This window comes from Melanostigma gelatinosum (assembly GCF_949748355.1).
Source record: "Melanostigma gelatinosum genome assembly, chromosome: 10".
NCBI lineage: Eukaryota > Metazoa > Chordata > Actinopteri > Perciformes > Zoarcidae > Melanostigma > Melanostigma gelatinosum.
The window spans coordinates 15,622,951-15,646,242 of record NC_136643.1 but is presented as its reverse complement, the minus strand read 5'-3'; the positions used below and the strand labels follow the sequence as shown (position 1 = coordinate 15,646,242).

The 23,292-nt window shown below is 39.2% G+C and overlaps 1 protein-coding gene across 1 annotated transcript; it reads right to left on the bottom strand.

Moving 5' to 3' along the window:
- Nucleotides 1-11,486: 11,486 nt before the first annotated feature.
- Nucleotides 11,487-20,406, bottom strand: lnpa (limb and neural patterns a). The gene is made up of 13 exons (XM_079276797.1): nt 20,349-20,406; nt 19,398-19,497; nt 18,932-18,973; nt 16,756-16,943; nt 16,603-16,661; nt 16,452-16,492; nt 15,001-15,084; nt 14,852-14,903; nt 14,547-14,768; nt 13,364-13,469; nt 13,096-13,166; nt 12,624-12,779; nt 11,487-12,442 (listed from the first exon to the last, which is right to left on the bottom strand). Exons 2-13 carry the CDS (start codon nt 19,422-19,424, stop codon nt 12,270-12,272), a joined length of 1,221 nt encoding a protein of 406 aa, XP_079132923.1. The 5' UTR covers nt 19,425-19,497; nt 20,349-20,406; the 3' UTR covers nt 11,487-12,269.
- Nucleotides 20,407-23,292: the final 2,886 nt, after the last annotated feature.

The following is a 23,292-nucleotide window of genomic DNA, read 5'->3' as shown; positions in this document are numbered from 1 at the left end:
GGAATTACATGCGCAGATTATAACAGAGAAGGTCACGCCGAGTTGTAAGTCGTGACAGCAGTCTCACACTATTTCACGGGCAGCGGAGGGTAATATTACTTTAAGAATTAATGCAGTGACATTAAACTGAGCACCCTACAAGTTTCCCACCGTCATCGGGCAGGCTGGGAATTTAAGGTTAGATGGAAATATCGCCACCATAAACAGGGAGAAATTAGCAGTATTTCTTACACATGCAGCTGGCCCAGTGGGTGACAAAGACGAAATCAAATGATAGAACACATGCTGTCCGTCAAACAAAGGGAGCATATTAATGAGAAGCAGACAAACTACAAAGTGCAGCAGGTAAACCAAGTCTGAGAAATGTCTGAGAAATGCAAAATAAAATAAAATAATCAGTGTATTTGATTCATGATAATCTATTGGGGAGGAAGAAGGAACTTGGGTAATCAATATCTTATTGTGATAAATGTTGCATTAAACAGTTTGCACACTTTCATTGCAGGAAACACAACATTCTAAATATGTTTTAGGTGTGTAATATTCAATACAATTCAATCTGCTTTATTGGATAATATTGCCAAAACCTCAAGTAAAGCTTGACAATGCTTTTGAATAGTGTTATTGAGGTGTCGGACAGAAGAATAAGGCTCATGAAAATGTCCAGCCCACTTTATTCCATCACTTCCCTGCACACCAGGGTCGGTACGGAATATTAAGCGCAACCCAGCGGCCAACTCAATAATGTCCATAAGATAACTGGATTTAATTCTTATTTTACGTCGTTGCATACAGATATTAAGGATGGATCTTGGGTGTTGATGATTTTTGTCTTTGAGTGCATTTCTTCTGTGTAACAAGAGCCATTGATCACAAACAAAGAGCGAGCATCCATACAGTAATATGCCGTAATCCCCATAAGGTACAGAGACCCGACACTATTTGATCCAAATAGAAAATCAATTACACAGCCAGCAGAATATTTTCTTTTTCAATATCCTACAGAAGCTGCTGTCTTCAGATGACTTCAGTATGAATTAATAAATCCCTGTCTACCACGTTCTTTCATACGATGTCATTATGCAGTACGGAAGTAGAACTCATGGCATGAATACAACTTGCAAACAAGGCAAAGCCTCCGAAAACACTTTGCATGTGGGTGAAAACACACAAAGAGCAGAGGGGAAATAAGTAGCTTCATCCCAGCAGGTCAGAACGCTATATTTCAACGTTAATTCCTTAATTTGTATCTGCCGTATTCAAATAAATAACAGTTTTCCTTTTTTCAGTCATGTGTCATGGGTGGATAGATTGAGCTCCTGTCAGAGCACAAAGCTCCCCTCAGAAGTCCACATTGCCTCGTCTGTTGTTAGGGCCTGGTCCACATGGGGCCAGATTTGATTGGAAAGCCCAAAGGGAGGAGTTCCACCAGTCACAGGGGCATTGTTAGTGCCTCCAAAATGGCCAGAGAAGAATGACTGATTATGCAACCACAGCTAGGGTTACTAATAGGAATTCTATTTGAATTTCTAACATAACAGATGTTTGCTGGGCACCTCCATGGAGTGCGCATACACAGTTATGCTAATTTGCCAGTGTTTTCCTTCAAGTTAGCTCAGAGTCATTAGAGCACACAGCTAGCTTGGATCCTTCTGTCAAACTAATAATTGGCCATTATTGATATTAATTAACATTTTTGCTCTCTATGTCCTTTTTGACCTGCTATCTGTTAGTAAATCCAGTTACTGAGTCCTATTAGGGCAATCAAAATCCACGGGACTCTATCGTAGTTGCAAACCATTTATCAGAAAGAGAACATAAAGCCAATTAGGAACGGGTGCAGACAGTTGTCTTCATTCTCCACTGACTACTTCTTGATCTCCATTATAAATTGCTAATAGGGCAGATACTGAGCGCAGGAGAGGGGGGTAGTGCTCACTCTCTCCCCTGGTGACAGGTGAAAAGGACCAGTATTAGTGTGCGTGCTGAGGCTACACCATCATCAGCTGCTGGGTTTTTTTTTTCTTCTTCAGTTCTTTTTGTAGAAGGACGTCGCGGTGAACCTTCCTCTCTACTGCCGGTCAATCATGTTAATTGGCCTTAATGTAGAATATTACAGAAAGCCATTCAATTGTTCATCGTTCATCCTCTCCGCCGTTATGATGCAATGAGCATCGGAAACACTGTGCACCATAGGTTTATGGGCTCAGATCAAGAAATCCTAATAGGTGTATATTGACTGGCTTATTTCCCACAAAACTCCAAAGGGACCGGTGGTTGCAAGAAAATATATCAAAGAGGCTATCAACACTGGTTGGGTCTTCTGTGTAAAATCAATAGTGAGCCATAGATAGCTTGAGTTTTCACAGTTCTCTCTCGTCATTTAAAAAGACTGTCGGCTATATGATGCTTTGAAGGACCCATGAGATTTTTGTAACGTGGCAACCACACTATATGTTCGAAAAGACACAGATTAGTAGTAGCCTAATGTGTTTTGCCTTTGGTAAAACACATTGTACGCTTCTGTTTCGAACTTGATGACAGGTCACTGCTGCTCTAAGCTGACACTGATGCTGACACAGTGATTGAATGGTTAAGTTTTCCAGAACAAAGGAGGTGCAGTAGCAGAAAGGATCACGAGTTGTTGTTGAAGCAGGTAGTCCAACATAACCTGTGTGAGTAACAACTTATGCTCCCTGCTCCCTGAATGCAGATGCTACCGAGGCAGCCGGGGTTTATGACAAGAGGTATAGCGGTCCCTTAAATGAGCAGTATTTAATAGCCTGGTTTCAAGTGTAAAGGCTTTCTCCCCTGTGCATTACTCCAAGAACCTAATTACAAGTTTCATCATCAATCATGAAGCATTATTTATTCAGTAAAATGAATTTCTAATTAATAACTGATGAGCATTATGGCCTCGAAGACTGAAAAGCAATTAATTACGGCTGGCAACTGGGAATATCCATGTAAAGGACTATCTGGCGCACAGTCACAGCACAGTGGTGCCAACAGGCTAATGTCGACAAAGAAGAGGCACTGGATTGTTTTTGTACCTGGGCTTTATTGAGATAATTACTTTCATGAATGTTGCCTGGGGGCTGCCATACTGTTGGCGATGTAATCAACGCTGGAAAACTGAACTTACATTTTGTTGAATGCTGTTAAGAGCTGCCGTCTTCTACGCGCTGCGCTGCCACCCTCCTTCCTCACAGATGTTTAGTTTTTCGATTTTTTTTGTCGAGCGTATTTTTAGGCAGGCTACTCTCCAAACATGATGTACAGACTTGTTATGACGTACATCACTTTAAAACGTTTAAGGGCACAATAGCTATTGCCATTTCTATGCTTTCTGAAGCAATCTCTCCGTGAATATTTAAAAAGTGCAAAAGGTGGATGGTCTGACTCGTAAATAATACACTTTTGAGTAGAATTTACATTGATTCATGAACTAACACAGCGATGTACAGCCTCAGTTCATTTTAATATACAATATACAGTTAAATCTATTTTACATAGAAACCTACATTATGGTGTATAGGCTATTATGTTGTAATACTTGTTGATCATTAACGTATATTAACATCAAGTATTGCTCACATGTTTACCGATCTACTATTTCACATTGCTGCATTTGACCTGAATGTATGCAACCTTTTTTACTTTTTGCTAATCTTTAGTAAATCTGGTTACCAGACCTACCGGTAATCTAAATGTGAATCAGAGGCAGTCTATGAACACTTGAGAAGTCATACCACCTGCTGTCATCAGGACTCTATGTCATGCTTATTATATTTTATCTAAATACTACACATCATTATTACCAGTTAATAACAAGAACTGATATTCTATGTTTGATCTTTTGGTTTTTATGTATTTTCACAGATAACATTTGACAAATTGTGAGCTTCGGAATCTACGGCTGAGATTTGTGATTTGTTAATCAATGGCTGCTTAATGCTCACTGAAAGAACAGTACTGAGACTAAATGCATACATATCTATCCCTGCCCTCATCATTCCACACTCGCTCTATGTCAAGTCATATTTGTGATGTTTTGCTGTAGTTATATTCATTTATCACATTTGACACTTAAAGTTTTGTCTCAGCTGTTCAAATGTAAAGAGAGGATTACATAAGAGCATGTCTGTAGAGATAGTATCGGCTGTAAGAAGAGAGATTAAAATGACAGCCCTGATTCTGCTGGTCTGACCTCCTCCAGGAGGGTTTTACAGCTAGTGGATCACTAGATGGCTTTTCTAACACTCTTGGTGAGAGAAAAGTATAATTACACTAAAATAAACTCAGTTATAGGAGCATGTGTAGGTTTCCTTTTGTATTATGTCTACAGAATATATATCCATGTGTCATTTGCAGGTGATTGATGACTCTCTTGGTGATATTTTGAATGCATATTATCACATTTCCCACAGCCTTATAAATCTCATAAACAATGCATTTGACTTTTTTTCTCCATCACTGCGATTGTTCGTAATTCATATTCATATGTAGAGGCAAAGTCTTAAATCTTCACATCACTGTAATTGTGCTGTGTTAACCTAATTATTTTCAAAGTTCTATTCAGATATAGTATCTTTGCAATAACCATGGGTCAAACACAGAACAGTCAAAATTGAAGGTAGATTTTGCATAACTTCATTCAGACGTTTTAACACATTATGGAAGAGACACGAAGAAAGCCAAAATAAAGATAAAGAACCCTGAGAGGTTGTAATTCTTTCATTGAGAGAATGGAAATCGGCGAAGCGGCTCTTTCATTTGTCTGTTGTTTCAATTCAGCACAAATTCTTTGCACATTTGTGGCAGTTTTTTTGTTGCGTGTATTCATCTCACACACAACTCTATCTGCACAAAACAGAGATGGATTGAGTCATGCATGGGTGTTTGCCATCTAGAGTAAACGTAATAAATGTGCATGACTATAACGCTGAATTGCAGCAGTGTCATAATGTGTGTGACTGCTTCCTTATGGGTTCAAAGACAATACAGGATCTGTGCATGTGTCGTATGGCTTGTGTCAGGTTACAACTCTTCGAGATGGATACGTCTTGTTTGAACAGTGTCTAACCAGACTTCAGACAATTTAGTGTGTGCACATTGGTTTATTCAAAACCAAGCATTTCTTACTTTCAGTTTTGTATCGAACAGCAGCAATCAAAAACTGGACCGGGATTTTCTTTCATTGTTTCATTCATTTCCTTTACACTTTCATTTTCTCCAGGGTCACAGGGTGCTGTCTGTGCTAGAATGCCTTGGTCAGGCCCTTTGGTCAGGCCCTTTGTCCAAAGTCAAAACTATAATACTAAAAAGCGTACATTACATACAATGAAGTATTTTGTACTTACGTGAAATAATATGTGTCCAAGACACATGTCAATCAAACTGAATTACAAAAGATGCAGTGAAATCATCACATGTATCCCGTAAAATATATATATATATATATATATATATATATATATATATATATATATATATATATATATATATATATATATATATATATATATATATATATTGGTTTTTTTTCATTTTGTAAATTGTCATGTCTATTTCTTCCTAATTCCTGTTTTGAGGAGCTTCTTCATTGTCGTTGTGCATTGTACTTTGCGCAATTTGCAGTCAATAAGAATTAAGCCGACCATTTAAACTTGTGTGTGTATAAGGTGACACAATCAGCGACGCAAATCCAAAGCATGTTTGATACTGAGGAGACTAGCGTCATACCCAGTTGCAGTTCTTGAGAACAGTGGGGTGCTAAGCCAAATGAGTAGGCTGCTCATAACTGTACCCATCAGGCCCTTCTTCTAGATTTAGCCAGCTTTAGCGAGCATTCAGACTGATCTCAGGACTGGATTAAACATCGCAAAATGTGGTGGCTTGTGCTGCTTTAGGTACCAGTAAGAGGATGAAACTCAATCCAGGAAACTCACAGGATAATAGATCCATCTACGCTACACAGTGTACAGTATAGTATCGTGTAGTAAGGTATAAGTACAGGACAGTAGTAAGTGGGAGTATACACTGACTTATTGCGATGAATGAGGAGCTGCATTTTTTCATGAGGTGGTGACATCTGCCTGAAGCATATAGTGAAGCATACAGTCTGAACACAGTCTCCGTCTGATGCTCTCCCTCAAATGTACGTACATTGTTTACAGGACCACTGGCCACATTTGCATGCAAGCATGGAAACCTCTGAATAGTTAGCCTCAACCCATCGTGATAACTTTGGAAACAAACGCACAATAGCTTTAAGAAATCTGTGCTTACTTACTTCTGCCATTTCCACAGATGGAGGTACTGGCCTCAGAGTCTGAGATGGTTCCCTGGCTGCTGCTCATATACTTAGAGAAGGTGTAGTACAGTGGGGGAAGAAGTATTCAAATCAAAGTAGCAATACCAGTGTGAACATATTCCATAACATGTAAAAGTCCTGCATTTAAAAGGTTATGTAAAAGTACAGAAGTATTGGAAACAAAAAGTACTTAGGTGTCAAAAGTAAAACTATAATATTTTACTATTATAGTGTTGGATCATTATCATTGATGTGTAGCAAAGAAACGATATTTAAATGATGTTGGTCAAGATGGAGATCCTTATAACTGATGCTACTTTGAATACTTTTGGTAGTTTAATCCGTTACAATGTCATGTTAAAGTAGCATAAAATGGAAATACTCAAGCAAAGTTCAAGAATCTAAAAATTGCACTGAAAATAACGTTACAGTACCGTATTTGAGTTAATGAGCTAATACCGTTAGCCCACGGTAAGTACAACATTAGTTACTAAATTGTTTCCAGGTGAGAAGCACTGCAGCAGCTCTGCTCCACCTGTTGCGCTAGCTAGCTCTAGCTAGGCACCGTTAGCAATTGCTCACAAGCTCATTTAATAACAAGGTTGCTTTCCTCCAGTGGAATCTCACTGTCGTAAATTCATTGTGGTGTTTGCTAAATTGAAGACTTAACTAACGCTGTGATTAAGTCAGATAATGACATGACGAGTAGCGTTAGCTTGCACTATTTGGCATACTTGTGTGTAAAAAGTCGAGCCCTGATTGGATGTATGGCTAAAACCCAGCGTTCCTATTGGCTGGTATACATGTAGCAATGTTTGTTTTCATTTGGTCTCCACGTGGATGTGAGATTATATTAGAAAAATAGATAAATACATGCAAAGTATGCTTGTTTAACTAGATGTTAGCCTATATATTGGTCAGTGAATGTACAATCATATAATGGAATATTTTAAAGCATTTCATTTTTCCACCATTGTCATATTTCAACCTACTATGTTTTTATTGCTCTTCTTATCTTATCCTGTTTTAGAATGCAACACGTTTAGCAAGAGTGTAAAACACTGGATTATTTAAACGGCCCACCTTTTATCATAGCAGTGCGTGCTGCCTGCCATGTGAAATAATTGTATGTCCCTCTTAACGGATTACACATGATCGGTTGAATGAACTAGATGTTGAACTTGCCAGAAGTCAGCGGGTCAGTTCATTATACATTATTCCACTTTTACAGCACTGCCAGCTCAACACTGAAAGTGCATACTCTATGTCATCCTTCAAGATGAGTGAGACACATATAGAAGAGGCAGGACTGTGCACATCCTATAACTGTCCTTCTCTGTAGGTTTTTAGACACACACACACACACACACACACACACACTGGAAGCTCTCATCTTTCCATCTGGTGAAGTGGGCTGTTGTGATTGATTTGTGGATTTGCTCCCTCTTTTTTTCTCTCCATTTAAGTGAAATAATGTATGGAAGCAATCTGGCGACAGACATTTTGGAAAATCTATTTGAAATCATTTCAGCTGAAGCCATGGCAGTTTGTCTTCTTAGGGGAGAGGAGCAAAGTATAATTGTCTGCAGTCTAGTAAAACACAGTATAACTGCCATCACACTTGACTGAGCTTATAGCCGGCTAGTCCCATGGCCTCTAGAAGATAGAGCAGTTAATGTTCCCTTTTATTTTAGAGGATATGTCACTTGTATCGCAGATTTATACCATGATACAGCAATTTTGTCCAAACAGATGGATAATGGTGTCACCAGCAAAAAGCCCTGTTTTTATTGAGTTTCGAGCATATTGTTTAGATAGGGGGCTGCTTTCAACAGCCCTGCCATTGCTTTCTCTCTTTATCTCTCTAATCTTGCCAGTATTAGATTTGATCATTTTTGTTTGAAGGAGGAAAATGTGGCTGTAATGGCTTCCTAATAGCAAACACAGGGGATACAAATCCAGAGACGCTGTTCTGTAGTGCTTCCATAAGCACCACTGATTTATAGAGGTCTTTATGACAGAAAGGAAAATGATCTGCTGCAGGTATAAATCAGGTGAGGAGTAGGAAATTGAACTTAGATATCATCTTGTCAGATGCTTAATGCTCTTCCTCCTGTCACATTCGATAGGACCAATTTGGAGAATCCAGCAGAGGTAAAAAGAAGACAATTAACAATGACAGTGTGGTAATAGATGAAGCTATAAAATGAACCTGCTGCCTGCAGGATGCTTTGTATGATTTCCACATGAGGTAGTAGCAGGGTTGTGTTGTCTCTGCCTTCTATTTCTTCCCCATTCGGTTTTTGGTTTCTTGAGCACATAAATATGAAATACTTTAGTAAAACAACAAGAAAACAAAGAGATATACACATATTTTGTTCAATGCACTATAATTGAATTACGATACTGCATGTGACAGGACTTGTAAATTTAGGTTAACCTTGTTTTTATGTTATTGATTCCGAGGGCATGTTCTCTGCTGACACTATATAAAATGAATCAATATATCAATAGTCAAGAACAAAAAAATATGCGTGAACAAGAACATTGAAAGTAAGAACAGCCGAAATATATTATATTACTGTATTTGGAGCTAATTCAGTACATGCTAGCACCTCAATTTGAAGTTTTTTAGTTTTTAACACTATGATGTAATAGATAGTTCCATGTCTAGGCTATGTCGCATGTGTCCTTCTCTAGTTTATTACTTTATCAAGGTACCACAGTTGATTGTTTGCAATAATAATTGTCAAACTGTATGAGTGCTCAAACAGATGTCATCACTCAGTGGTGTAATGAGTTTAAGATAGGACAGAGAATGACAATGCTCTCTGATCCCTGAATGTCACTCTGGTGTAAACTGCAGCACAGTGGTTTATTGCTGGCATCATGTATTCGGCGGCATGCATTCATGATTTGACAGATTGAATGTGGTGGTAGGGGGGGGGGGGGGGGGAATGGAGAGCTATCCATCTGGATGTGTACGTTTTAAATGACTTGAATTTTAAAAACTAATTTCTTGGAAGCTGATGACCTTTTGTGACAAGCTGATCAACTTTGTCATGCGGCAATTCAAGCCCAAGCAGCTAAGGAGCAACAGTAATAACCAGAGATCCAGTGCTCGGGAACCATCATCCCTCGCAGCTCATCAAGCCGAGCTCTTGTATCATCGAATCGGATTTTAATGCTTCTCTGAAGGAGATTGTGGTCTTATTACTGTGTAATGACGCTGTTGTCAAGAGCCAATGGTGATGTCTGATATCAAAACCATGTTAAACTGCTTCTGTGACACTCATCTCGGCATTTTCCACATCGCCTCCAATGCACAATGGCTTGAGCTGTATATTTATGACTTTGTTGTTCATCCTGTTGCATTCTACTTCCTGATGGACAGAAACATGGTACATCTTTAAAAAATCCCTCCTTTATTGCTTTTGTCTGATATGGTGCTTTTTTCATATTCAGTACAGTAGATAGAGCATAACGATGAAGGTCTTCGCTGAGATGAGGAGAATTCTGAAGCGCTCACACTCGGGGGCAGCAAATGGAAAAGTGACAAGCCTGGTGCACTTGTCTATTTTACTTATTCTGTGCCTCTGTTTCATATTCTGCTTCGCACCGTGGGGTTATTTTCCTCCGGGGTTCAGAAGGGCACGCTCTTTCATTTCTACAGAAAATTGTTTCGCAGGATTTCAATCTTTGGCTGCTAGACATGACAAAACACAATATCAAGAACACTTATGTTTCTTATCTGCCATTTTTTCTGGGTATAAATAAAAGATCAGTATAAATTTGAGTCAAGTGGCCTCGAATGCACATGTGAGAGATGAGTATGAAAAGAACTATGAACCTTGGGACAGCCCCACTGTACATTTTCATCGCTTGCTCAAAATTACCCTGGCACTGGGGCTTTGTATGTCATTTGTCATCCTTGAAAATCAATTAGTGTCTCCATGAAAGCAATCCAGATGTAATCCTTTTTTTCAGTTGGAGACAAACACCAGAGTGTATCTTTTGTTTTCGCATTATACGAAGAGTTTTTCTTTGAACTGTTCATGTAATAGGTTGAGAGCAAGGTCAATTTCGATGCAAATTACATCCTAATTGGAGAGTTAAAAGGTCATTTCACGTATTAATTGTGCCTAAATAGGCCTTGTTTGCCACCAAATAAATGTTAATACTTATAAAGGCAAAGATCTTTCTGTGACCCCTCATCTGTCTGTGAAATTCGTCATGCACTGTACAGATAAAAAGCTGAATGTTGTTAAGCTGAGTTGAAAACTGTGCACACAAATAATTTTCTGTCTATAGGGTACAAACTGTCAAGAAATCAAAAATATGACTCAAACATACATTGTTAAACCACATAGCACAGAGATCATTTGTGATATATTACTTATAACGATGCATATATGTGCAGGCTGTGTATACTGGACAACCTCCCAATGGTGTGAAGACATCCAAACATTGTCCTATTGATGTCCCATTTTTTTCCCTGTTTGCCTCTTGTCAGAGGTCAACCTCAAACAGCATGCGGTGGAATCAGGCGTTACTGTCTATGTCAAATTGATGCATTACAAGGACCAGGAGGTCACGTCTCTGTAAACATACATTATCAAAACCCACAGAAGACGTGGGGTGTTGACCTCACGAGTAGTTTACGGCCTATCTTCAGGGGGAAAGGGTCATGTGACGGTAGAGAGCAACTTTGTAGCCGCAATGAGTTTCTTGTTGCAAATGAAGAGGGTCAAGCAATCAAGACTGGTCGGGCTCCGTGTCAGCCCTATTATCTTACACTGTCTGAAATGATCAATGAGCTAAAATAAAATGATCACAAGCTAAAATTGGCCTGCTAATGAAAACGGACCGTTTAAACACCCTCCCGAGTGAGAAGATGGCCGGAGAATAAACGGGGCGGCAGTTTAAAATACACGACTCAATGAAGGTGGCAGGAATAAACGAGAGCTATTGCCATCATGGTTATTTACATGTTGGTTTGACCTTTTGATTCATATTTTGATGTAAATGCAGAATCACTTTCAAAATGCAGCAACAATTGATTGTTTTCAAGGCAACATCAGTCAAAAGATTCTTTAGCATGTCTTAATATTAAAAAAAAAAAATATATATGCATCTGTGTCGCTGAATGTGTTGTGATTCTGAACACAGATGTTGTCAAAGGTTTATTTGGTAATATTTATAGAGAACAAGAATTCCAACATACAGCAAAAGGATACAGTCTGTAAATAGCTCAATGACTTTATTGTCTATATGTAAATAGGTTTTATCGATAACTCTCTGAAACAGAGACTTAAAATATAAAAAGGCACTTGGGACAGGTGCACAGTACTGACATAAATCTTCATTTTAGCAATTAACACAGTGTACGTGCATTCCTATTATGGTACCGTGGTTGTGTAAACATGTAAGCATCACCGTGCTACAGAGTATCCCAGTCAACGCCGCCATGAAAGGCAAAGCATCATAGAAAAATATTTATAAATAATTTCCCATAAATAGAATTTCATTTCCCCGACAAAATAGTTGTTTTGTTTCCGCAGTATCAAACTAACTGATAGAATACTGTTAAGAAATGCAGTCAAAGACAAATAAAACATGAAAAATAAAGAAAGCAAGGGACAAAACTTTTCCTCTACAAAATCCACACCATGTAGCATAATCCTTCAGATGTACTAACAACGGGAAGGACAGTTGGGTTGTTTGGTGGTTGCAACCAAGTGCTAGCATGATGCAATTTAATATCGTACTATTGCTAGAACTATAAAAGCAATTCTCAAAAGAAAGGACATTCTGTACTGCAAGTTGAAAAATCACATCAACTGCTGACTTGTTACTGTGATATTTCAACTCACGGCATTTACTTGCAAGTGATCGGTCAAAAGAAAAGAAAGAACAAAGTCCCAGCGTGACTTGAAATAACTACTCCACAGTATTATTCCACTTCCATGGCAGACGCATCTTGCTCTCCGTCAGATTTCTCAGAGGGCAGATCTTGTGACTCTGGGGTGCTTTGGCTGTCTGACGCAGAGCTGGGCTCTGTGGTTGCTGGTGTGCCTGGCTCTTGGGTGTCTGTTTCAGCCGAGACATCCGCAAGCTTGGTTTGCCCTGATCGAGATAATTTTTTTTTTAAAGAATTCTGTTTAGATTTGCACACATTTAAAAGCAAAGAAAATGATATGTACCGGTATACGTCTTAGTCAAGAGTTGTAACATCTAATTTCTAAATGTACTAATATTGGTAACATTTGCCATGTTTAGACGAAACTTGCTTCAGTGCCATGCTCACCTGAAACAGACGGGTCATCATCTACGTCAGCAGCAGACGAAGGTACGGGTGCCTCAGACGGCATCTTCAGTTCCCCACTGACCTCGGCGAGTCTGGGGGCCTGAGGCCTGGTCTTTCTCGCAGGGTTCAAGAAATAACAGTACGCACATCGGAAGGCTGTGAAACAACACAAATGAAACACCGCGCACACATAGTTTATGTCACTTCTCTAATACATTTTCAGAACAGACATAGATTAATATACATGAATATGAACCAATGACAGAAAATGCCTGAGATGCATAAACACTTCAGATTGATGTGTAGCACCGGTTTGCATATTCAATCTTGTTGCATTTTTGCTTACAGGGGTCGGTTGCGGCGGAAGCATTTAAGAGCTATATGATATACTACGCTGCCAAATGCTAGAGGGCAAATGAAGGCGCAGTATTTGATGGAGACTGACAAGAGTGTGTGTTTCTTTAAGTCTTACCAACATATTCAAATTCCTCTTTTAATGCCATGCCGTTATGGGACAGACACTGCTGACAGATGAGAGCGTATCTATGAGGAAGGAAAGACAATCAAGTTAAGACAGCATACAGTACACAGAGACTGGCATTACATCACATAAAAGATAGTTCAGCACTGCATCTTTACGAGTTGGCTAAGAACCGGCTTAATATTGCTTTAATTACACATCCCCACAAATGGCAGTCATCAATCTAAATTGTTCCTGTTCAAAGGCAGAAGGTGAGTACCTGTTCTGAGGGCCATCGCCAACAAGATACTCAATGACTCTGTCCATCGCGCCTCTTTCTCTTGGGACCACAGGTCTGGCCAGGGGCGGGCCGGGGGGGTGCATCCCTGTTAAAGAACATCAACGCCTGTTAGACGTACTCTGTACATTTGAATACAACTGCATTGAACAGTAAAAACCAAGTGAAACAGTGAGGCTGAAATTCACAGTTTACTGCACAAACCATGATGGATATCACAGAAACCTGCCCCCTCTTTCTTAATGAATTAACACTGGCTCTCACTTGCAAAGCACGTCCAGAATCCCTGCTGTGTTGGTGAGTAGTAATTAATATAATCTAACATCAAGAGCAATCATAGGAAGATGACTGGTCATTTCTGTGAGACTTGGCACAGTCTCAATATCCTGCTGGTTATTAATTTACCAACATATGGAAACTCTGTGGTGACTCTTTGTATCAAATTGCTTTTCACTTTCAATTTTCCGCAGAAGCAGGTGATAACATCAAGTGATGTAAACCATTTGCAAGGCGTTTCAAATGCCAAAGGCAATTTCACCGAGCATTAAAAGACATTTAGTGAGATTCCACCAGCATTGCCCAGAGAACAAACGCAGGTCTGGCTAATTAACCATAGTTAATGTAATCCTGATTCGTGCATGCCTCACAGTTGGCATTCCACATGGCAATTACAGCGTGCCGCTTCCTCTAGGAACACATGTCCTTTAGCGTTTGCACTTATTTGCATCTTCTATTGAGTGTTCATAGCCCATAAATAATTTATATTGAATATCCAGCAACTCTGCACTCCACAGATGTCTTCCACATACAGCAACTGTTCTATGGAAAGTTGTCCTCGTGTTGGCTGGCTTTGTAAAGCACACGCATCACCCTCTTGAGGTAAACATTCTGACTGCATCAACAGATAAAGCCCCCCCCCCCCCCCCATTTCTAATCTTAGTCCACAATTATACACTCATTTGAGAAAGGCTTAACCTTTGAGTAAGATATTGGAAAACTACATTCATGCAATTACCCATTACAACTTCTGTATAACATACACCACCCTTGCTGACAACACACACCACAGAGCCTTGAGCAACTAGGGACACAGAGCCAGGGAAGAGTAAATCACACCGTAATCGACCACATTATGATGTGGTCCCCCCGTGTGCAGGCAACTCACCGACTCCTGGAACAGGTGTTCCAGGGGTCACAGGCCTCCTCATCAAGCTCTGCTGAGCAGCTACAGCAGACAGGCTCCTCTCTGGGGGTCCACCGGGAGCAGAGTGGGAGGACCGTCCAGGATAGGTGGGCCCAGAGGCAAGAGGGGGGCGAGCAGCAGCTCCGCTCGGCGGATTCACCACCACTGAGGGGGTCTTTGGGGTGACATTGCGCTGGCGGAGCTCTAAACAGAAAAAAAGATTGCAGTTTGCTTAACAATAGTAAGACAGAAGGGAAAGTAGTGCGGCCTTCAGAACCCATCGCTACCTTGGCCTGGTTTTGGAGTCATCTGAGGTCCGACTGGAGTGGATTCAAGCTCCTGTATGCGGAAGACAAGAGAGTGCAAAAGTCTGTTTTAATATGGAAAACGATTAGAAAAAAAAATGTGTTTATGTTACAAAATGAAAACGACTCACAATTTTTCTCTTGGAATCGGGATCAAATCTCTCCAGAATCATTTTAGCATTTTTATACGTCTCCGTTTCCATAACTTCTTCAAGCTGGAAAAAACAAGACATTAAATAGTATTATAGCTTTAATTCAATTCTCCAATACATGCACAAAGAAATGATTCCTATAATAAGAGCTCTATTGCTTAGGAACTATTTGATGGTCATCAGATTTAATTAATCCGCGTTTCATAAACACACGTTAATATCTTAAGATCACCTACCATAACATCACACGTAAACGCAAGGACGGGCACCCGGAAGTTACTCCACTAAATAGTACGTCTTCATTTAAGTACCAAACATTTCAAAACGTTTACATGAAATATGAAGAATAATTACATTCACTACTTCGATAATGGACAGTGTGAAAATCCATCAGCCCTAATTATTGAAAGTTATTAGACTTGACAGAGGATGACAAGCAATTTCTCAGATTTATTTCTTTCCTGCACTAAATGCTATTAATTAAAGTGTCATTAGCGCAGTAGTTTACTGGGTTAAATCACTGTACCAATCAAACTCTGTCTGCACACATCACAGATTAGCAAGCATCTTGCTGCAAAATGCTGAGGGGATCGATAAGAGCAATACTACAATAATAATACTAAGGCGTCCTACGAAACTTTCAGAAGGAAGTGCAAGTCTTCACTTTGCAGGAGACCACGAGACATCAGAGTTACAATGCGTTCCACAGAGATCATTACTTTTATAATAACTTTCTCTCACTTATCCGACCGCGGTGGAAGCCACAGATGCATGAAACGTCACTTTGCAGATCTCTCAAGCTTGCAGAGGGAATTTCAGGGACATTGCAGAGAAAATCTGTTGGGTGCTTGTAGTGCAATTTTTGTAATGGCTTCATAACTACTACACTGAGTGACAGGGTGAGACTAAACAATAGAAAGAATATAGCATGCTTAATACCATCAGACACTGTTTTTGTGATGTCTCATCTCTGAAAATATTTGAGTTTTCTAAACATATCTGAGCAGCAGCTACACCTGACCAACTGTTTCAGCTCTGCTAAATGATGCATATGTTCTATCGTTTGTTCCACACATGAACACAGTGAGCATCATTCTAAAGTTATCCAATAGCTGTTTCTGTTCAAGGATTTTTGTTGACTGATAACAGTTGGCTCAAAACAGGGGAAACTGGTAAATTGTTCAATAAATAAAAAAATCCTTATCTGTGATGTTGACAGTCTATTTCACCTCTCTAGCACACCCACTGAAACACTTTCTATTTGACATAAGATGAGAATCTCAGGGAAACATTAGTCAGTACTTTTGTTATTTAGGGGCAGGCCAGATGCCGGGCTGTTCTGACCTTAAGTGTCAGTATCGGTGTTTTTAAGTCTTTGGAGTAAAAAGCAATATAAATGAAACTGGACAAATATAAAAACCATCACTTACTATTTTCCTTTTTTGTGCTTTAAGATCTTCTAATTTGTCATCTGAAAAAAAAAAAAAAAAAAGAGAAAAGGTTTTACTTGAAAATTCAATACCAGCTTGAACATGACCATTATATGGTAAGTTGTGTATAAATATTCAAAAAGGGTCTTACTATTTGTTTCAGTTCTTCGTAAACAAATAATAATCAGCATTTTTCGAAGTAACCAAACTCTAATAAAGGGGAAAGAAGGAATACAGTTGATTGGTTACAATACATTGTAGTTACAGTTTAGAGAAAATGTGACTGACTGTCTCGCACACTTACAATAACGGGAATATTACAAAGGGAAGAGACAAGATGAGCTGTCCCATCAGCTGCTCAGGCAGGTACCACAAATACACAACTATACATGCGATCAGGAAGAGAAGAGACGAGTACAGAAGCAGTTGCCCGACCCATATCTTCAACTGCCTCTGATACTTCTCACTGTAGTCTTCAAGCGTCTGTATATCCTGCGAGGAGATAAATTAAATGAGTGTTATGTTAGCGATTTGTAAGACGTGACTTTGGTTAAGTGAAATAGTTTTTTCATACAAACTACAATTAATCCAAGGGCCATAAGAATAACCATTATGGGTTTACACACATTTAGAGCTCGTCTCAGTTAATGGATAACAGTGAAACACAGCTCAGATCAGTTTAATTATTACATGCAATCTGCATACATGTTCTATATTGTGATATATATCTGAGAGAGAGAGAGAGAGAGAAACATAACTCAACTTCTAAACCTTATGGTGAGGTGAAATTAAATTGTGGTGCCAAAGCAGGTTTTTCCAGGGTTACTGCTAGACCACCATCCCTTTAGGACGAATTTGAAACTAAACTGAGAATATTTCAACGGTTTTATTTTTCTTAAGCACAAACGAACAAGTACAACAGCAAATCCAGTGGCACGACTGTCTTAAATGCGATGTCTCTCAACAGTGGAGATGGGTGTCATATCTTTACATGTTGTTTTGACAACGACACCAACACTTTTAGCAGGAATGGAAATTTAAAGCTGAACATGTAGCATATCAGATGCATATAATTCAAACTTGGCAGTAACTACCGGGAGCACACCAAACAAAAACGATGGTCCAATCATGATCAAACTTCTCTTCTGGCAGAAAAGGCCGATATTTATATAATTAATTATCATTTTCCAATGAATAAAAGGCTTATTCATCCTTTTCTCAATAGAAAGGTCACCTCACTGCATTAAAGCGCTGTTTACTCCATCTATAAATAGCTCATGTACAGTATGGGACCCACTCTGGTCACTACGGTTCTGCTGTGACATGTGTGTCTGTCACTCTAAGCACTGGATAAACAGATCTCACATTCAGCCTTACAGTATAACACGCAGGCTGTCGCGTATGTGTGGTGCAACCATCCCCATGATTTCTCTATGGAGGAAAACTAACAGGCCAAACAACCGTCTCTTCAACACGTCAATGTCCACCTGACCTCTTCAGTATATGTGTAGTGTATCATGCTACAAGGACAGGGGCTGAAAATAGCCTCCCACTAGCTTAACTGGAGCAGAGCACTAAAGCCCCACCAGTCAGCAAATGTGGAGCTGATTTAGAATTCGTTGACACGTCCGTTATGGTCAAAAGAGCTTCAGGCTTATGGTCAAAAGATGCAAGCTTATATAACATGTCTTTAACAGCACTGTATCAAAAACAGGCTTACGTGTTCACCAGTGAAATAATACACAATATCGTCAAATGATCAGACAGGTTGTAATCAAAAGGCCAGGTAGACCAAACTGATTTGGCATTGGAAGCAAAGGCGAACAGTAAAATGATCACACAATTTGTCCTTTGTGAACCATTGCACTCATTTTCAGTTTTACCTTCTAAACGAAGTGGAAGAGATAATGTGGCAAAACCTGTTTTTGTTGCCCCTTTGGGCCTATTTTCAGTGATAGCCACTTTCCCAGATCTCTGCAATTACTTTGGTGAGTCATAACTGATCGCCAGAGCTACAAAAATAAAACTTAAGTTGTAATGAGCCGTAGTCTACCTTCAAGTACTGTACATGCATGTAAGCAATTCACCAGTAACCGTCCCTTCAGATGTCCCACTGATGGGGAACAGTGCATAAGAGCATAAATAAAACACTAGCATTTCTTGCACCAGGCCCTTGCTCCCTCTTTTTTTTAATCTTCAATAAGGTTTACAATTAATGTGTAGAATATCTTCTATTTGAATAACTTCATCTGTCAATGTATACCACTGTCAATATATGTTCATGGGCTTTTTCTACCAACCCAAAGTGCAGGCTGGGTAGTAAAATGTTGAGCTAGCGCATGGATTTATTGTGCTTTGACAAATGTATAGCACGTTATCTGACACCACAAGCAAATATATGTTTAAGAAAGACTTGAAGTTTTAAATCAAATGTGTTTTAGAGAATTCAAAACAGCACTTCTGGCATCTGACAAGCATACCTTATCGATTCCCTCCAAAATGTCCACAGTGGATGGTTTTGTCTGTAAGGCAAACATTTGGAAATCCAAGTCAGAGTGAAGAAATCATGACATTTGCAACTGTACACTTTGTGCAAGCAGCTTCCTGAAAAGATCTGGAAACCTCCTGGCTTATCGTCCCCTTTCTGCACATTTTGCATACGCGCTACATTGGGTCTTCTTTTGTTGTTCCCGATATTATTCAATCAGCCTATGCATGCAAATATGCAAAGGAATGGAGATGAGACTATTAGCATAAACATCTGGATTCTGATCATTTATGTAGACCTAGTATATCACCACTATTTGTGCATGTATGGTGTGGTTGAATTATTTGTCCTGCACATTCATGCAAGCTGAAACCTGATCAAAGCTAAAGCTATAATGAAATAACATTATTTGTATTAATGCATCTGCATGCAACATAAGTAGAAATACATAAACAAACCCTCCATCGTGAGATGACTGCACCCATGTTGATCAAAGGGTTGAAGGATACTCTGTTCTGGGAACCTCCTCTGATTTCCTCCAGCAAGTAACCTCTCCACCTGTTGACAATAGTTATTGGCTTCAATATACACTCAGTTAGCAATTCAAGAGGTAAATGTAGCGACAACTAATGCAGTGCAATGCAATTGATTTGACCATTTGATAAAACTAAACTTTAGAGAGGCGCCCATTCTTCTTTGGAGGCAGTTTGTGAGGGTGATGCGTTTTAATACACTCATATAATGGGTTGAAACAAAATAGGTCATTCAGCATTGGGCAATACAACGCATCAGTTCTACAAATAACTGCCTCCAAAATAACCTTCTACTTGCATCACCTCAAAGGCTGTTTCAACAAAAACATAACTTATATTACAGGGCTGTTGTACTAGAAAGCGATATTGTTTCGCTACGTGTAACTGTGTGAGCATACGTTAACGTTACACGTAGCTATATTTCAAGTTGTTTAACGTATCGTAGTCTTCCGTGTCCTGTGTGAAATGTTACCCTCGCTAACTTAAATTAACGCTGGCAAACTTACAACTTGACTCCATGTTTTCAGAGGCAACTGGCATTTCATTAAGTTACGGGGCTACCAGCTCACATGAAAGCACGGTGTTGCCATGTCGCCATTAGCGAATAACGTCTCTTAAATAACTTTCTACCCACTTAATGCATCAGTGCAGTAAACTGTTAGCGTTAGCCAACGTTTCACTACCTAACCATGGGAAGCTAACCGCTAGCTGCTGATGCTAACACTGAAGCAGCCTGTAGTTCATCGTGATAAGTAACAGCAGTCGTTGCTAACTTAAGTTAACGTCCTTCGTAAAAAGAAAGCGGACACCAAACAATGTGTCTGCAAAAGTGAATGAATCACAGCCAAGTGTTGAGAAGTGCAGTGGGGTATTTACCGAAGAGGAGTTGTCCCAGTTCCGACAGCCTGCAGCAGCAGTGCTCCTGTCCTCTGACGGCGCGTGTGTCAGCCAAGATGGGGGAGTGTCCGCGAGAAGAGCAGCATGGATCATGAGCACTGCGGGGCCTTCAAGACTCCATGTCACTTATGTTTAAACTAAAAGGGTTCTTATGCAAACTGAGGTGGCATGTACTGTGATATGAAACTAAACTCTATCATCAACGTTTTTGATATGTCGAACAATGATGGTTATGAATTATATGAACTTTAGCTGAGCTATTAGTCTAGTGTTGTTGTTGTATTAATAGTATGAGTGGTGAAAGAAAAAGAGGAATTATGGGCAATATACCAATATGCATGATGCATTAATCATTTTGATCTTAAAGTGGAATAAAATTAGTATAATCCCCAACAGTTATTGTGATTCTGTTATTGTGATAATATATATATATATATATATTTGTATATGCTTCATGTCAGCCAACCCTACTAGTATCGATTGCCAGTTCAGTTGATTGGCCATTATTAGTAAGGGTCATTATTGCACAAGCACACTGAACCCCAAATTACTCTCGCCAAAAGTGTCTGCCAAGTGACTATAATAGCAGTTATTATGCTTTTTGCAGATTTTTTTTAAACTCAGGACAATGCTGTCTTTTTTAATAAATGTGAAGAAATACAAAGCCTTAGATTTATTAGGTTTGCACACAAAATGCAATCACACATTCTCCATTCAAGGCCCATATCCAACAAAGCTTTTTCTAATATATTGGAGTCGGTACAATTTCCCATGTTGATGTTTAGATTTGCAGGTCCAACACATTAAATTGCAAATCTAATTTAAACAGTGTGATTCATTAGTGAGTATGTAAGCACAGCACTGGCCTGAGGCGGCTCATAAAAGCCAGAGCAGATCACAAAAAGCCAATTATTTGGTGAAAACACAGGAGTAAAAACAGACTGAACAATATAAACTGAAAAAATAACAAGTTTCAATGACATCAATTTGTACGAAATCATTTGCTTTAACAACACCATACGTTTGCTATTTAATAAAAAAACGAACTGATTTGGTTCAAAGAGATATGTTTAAGACCGGGGTTGTACCTCCAAATAGTACTGAATGTTGCTTTGAAACCATTCCACCTTTGGGAGATATACCAGAATAATGCCCACCACCTCGTCTGCATTGTATTGCTGCTGTGCTTGATAAAAAGTCATAAGATTTGCTTGGATCAACAGCCAGTCAGACATCCACACCACAAAAAACGTCAGCCGATGATCAACCACAGAGACATAACGATGTCCAAATGTACCCGTCAGCCTGATGTTTGTGCCCCATCTCTTCTCTGCTGAAGCCTCATTGCATCGTAGGTTTGTGGTGTTCGCTCATTTTGTGGATTCAATTCAACTGTCCTTTTCACAAATGTAATCAAGAACAACAGTGTTTGTGTTTTGATTGGGAGAGATAATGGTGCTATAATAATGGTAAAAATGTATTAATTGTAAGGTACTGCATGTTAATGAACTCCAAAACCACCGAAATGAATTCAAAAAGGCATTACAGTTCATGGTATTCTTCACATTTACCATTACCGGTAATTGTGTTTCCAATTCAGTATTTATGAGAATCACTGGGTCCCAACAGTTTTGTATACGCATGCAAACATGATCGCGATAAGAAGAAACCATTTTTATTGTCATATACATGTACACAAAATTTGACTTCTGCATTTGACCCATCCCTGTATATAGGGAGCAGTGGGCTGCCAATGATAGGCACCCGGGGAGCAGGGGGTTCAGTGTCTTGCTCAGGGACACTACGACACGTGACACGTCCCAGTCGTATAGTCTGTATTTTATTAGTTAATCTCATTGAGATAAAGATCGCTTAAGACCTGGGCAAAGGATGTTGTCAAGCACAAAAATCACAAAACATTGACAGTCACAAAACAAGAAAATACATGCAGATGCAACACCCCAGTGTTCTTCAATGCTGACGCAACAGACTTAAAGCACAGACATACTCAGATGTTTTGTCAAGCTTTATGTTAATGTTTCCATTTCATCCATTATAGACAGCATCTGCAGCTTTCTGCCACTTCCTGTTACACGACTCACTCCCTCCAGAATCCTTAAAGAAATAAATGCACGAGCCAGGTTGTCAGGTATCATTTCATAAAACCGTTTAAGTTCACCTTTTAGGAGTTCCTATGAACTCCACAGGATATACCCATGTTCTTGATGTGTTTTTGATACACATAAGCTCTGGCAGAACCTTGGCTGAATTACATTACATTACCGTGCACATGGTCATTGCAACACCCACACATGAAAAGGATAAATCCATCTTTAGGAAACGGGACCGTGAAAAAATTTTAACGTGTTAAAATATATCACGATTATATAATGCAGTGAAGCACTGCAGGCAGGTGGTACTTAGAAGCAGCAACACTTGTAGGGAATCAGTGAGTGAGCAGTGATATTCTGGTTTTCCGCTGTCTAAACCACTGCCACTTTCCAATTTTAGAACACACATTTCCCCTCCTGCCATTATTATAGTATGAAGCAATTATTAATCCAAAGGGTTGGTTTTCACACAATTGATGCATTACTTACATGAAAATTACAGTTTGTTATACAGCTATGTTATAAAATCATAAAACACATAGATTGATAGAAATGGATTCCAACTTTAATCGATTTATATTCCATAAATAAGTGTATCAAAGATCACGTGATTAAGATTATATCTGGCTGTTTTACACTCTATGGCACACAGGTAGTTTTGTGTGCACGTGAAGCCTCAATAAATGAACCCTTTTGTAAAACAATTTGCCAAAAAAGCTTCAATACTTTATGAAGCTTCATTGCGCCATCACTGCTGCTAACATCATTGTAAAATCAAAGTATTATCTTAACGAGTTACTTACTCGTAAGCT

Coding starts and splice junctions, on each gene's coding strand:
- lnpa (XM_079276797.1), bottom strand. CDS start 19,424: ATGGGTGCAGTCATCTCACGATGGAGG. Junction 18,974..19,397: donor CAGTCATCTCACGATGGAGG/GTTTGTTTATGT, acceptor TTTGCCTTACAG/ACAAAACCATCCACTGTGGA. Junction 16,662..16,755: donor TTTGTAATATTCCCGTTATT/GTAAGTGTGCGA, acceptor CCCCTTTATTAG/AGTTTGGTTACTTCGAAAAA.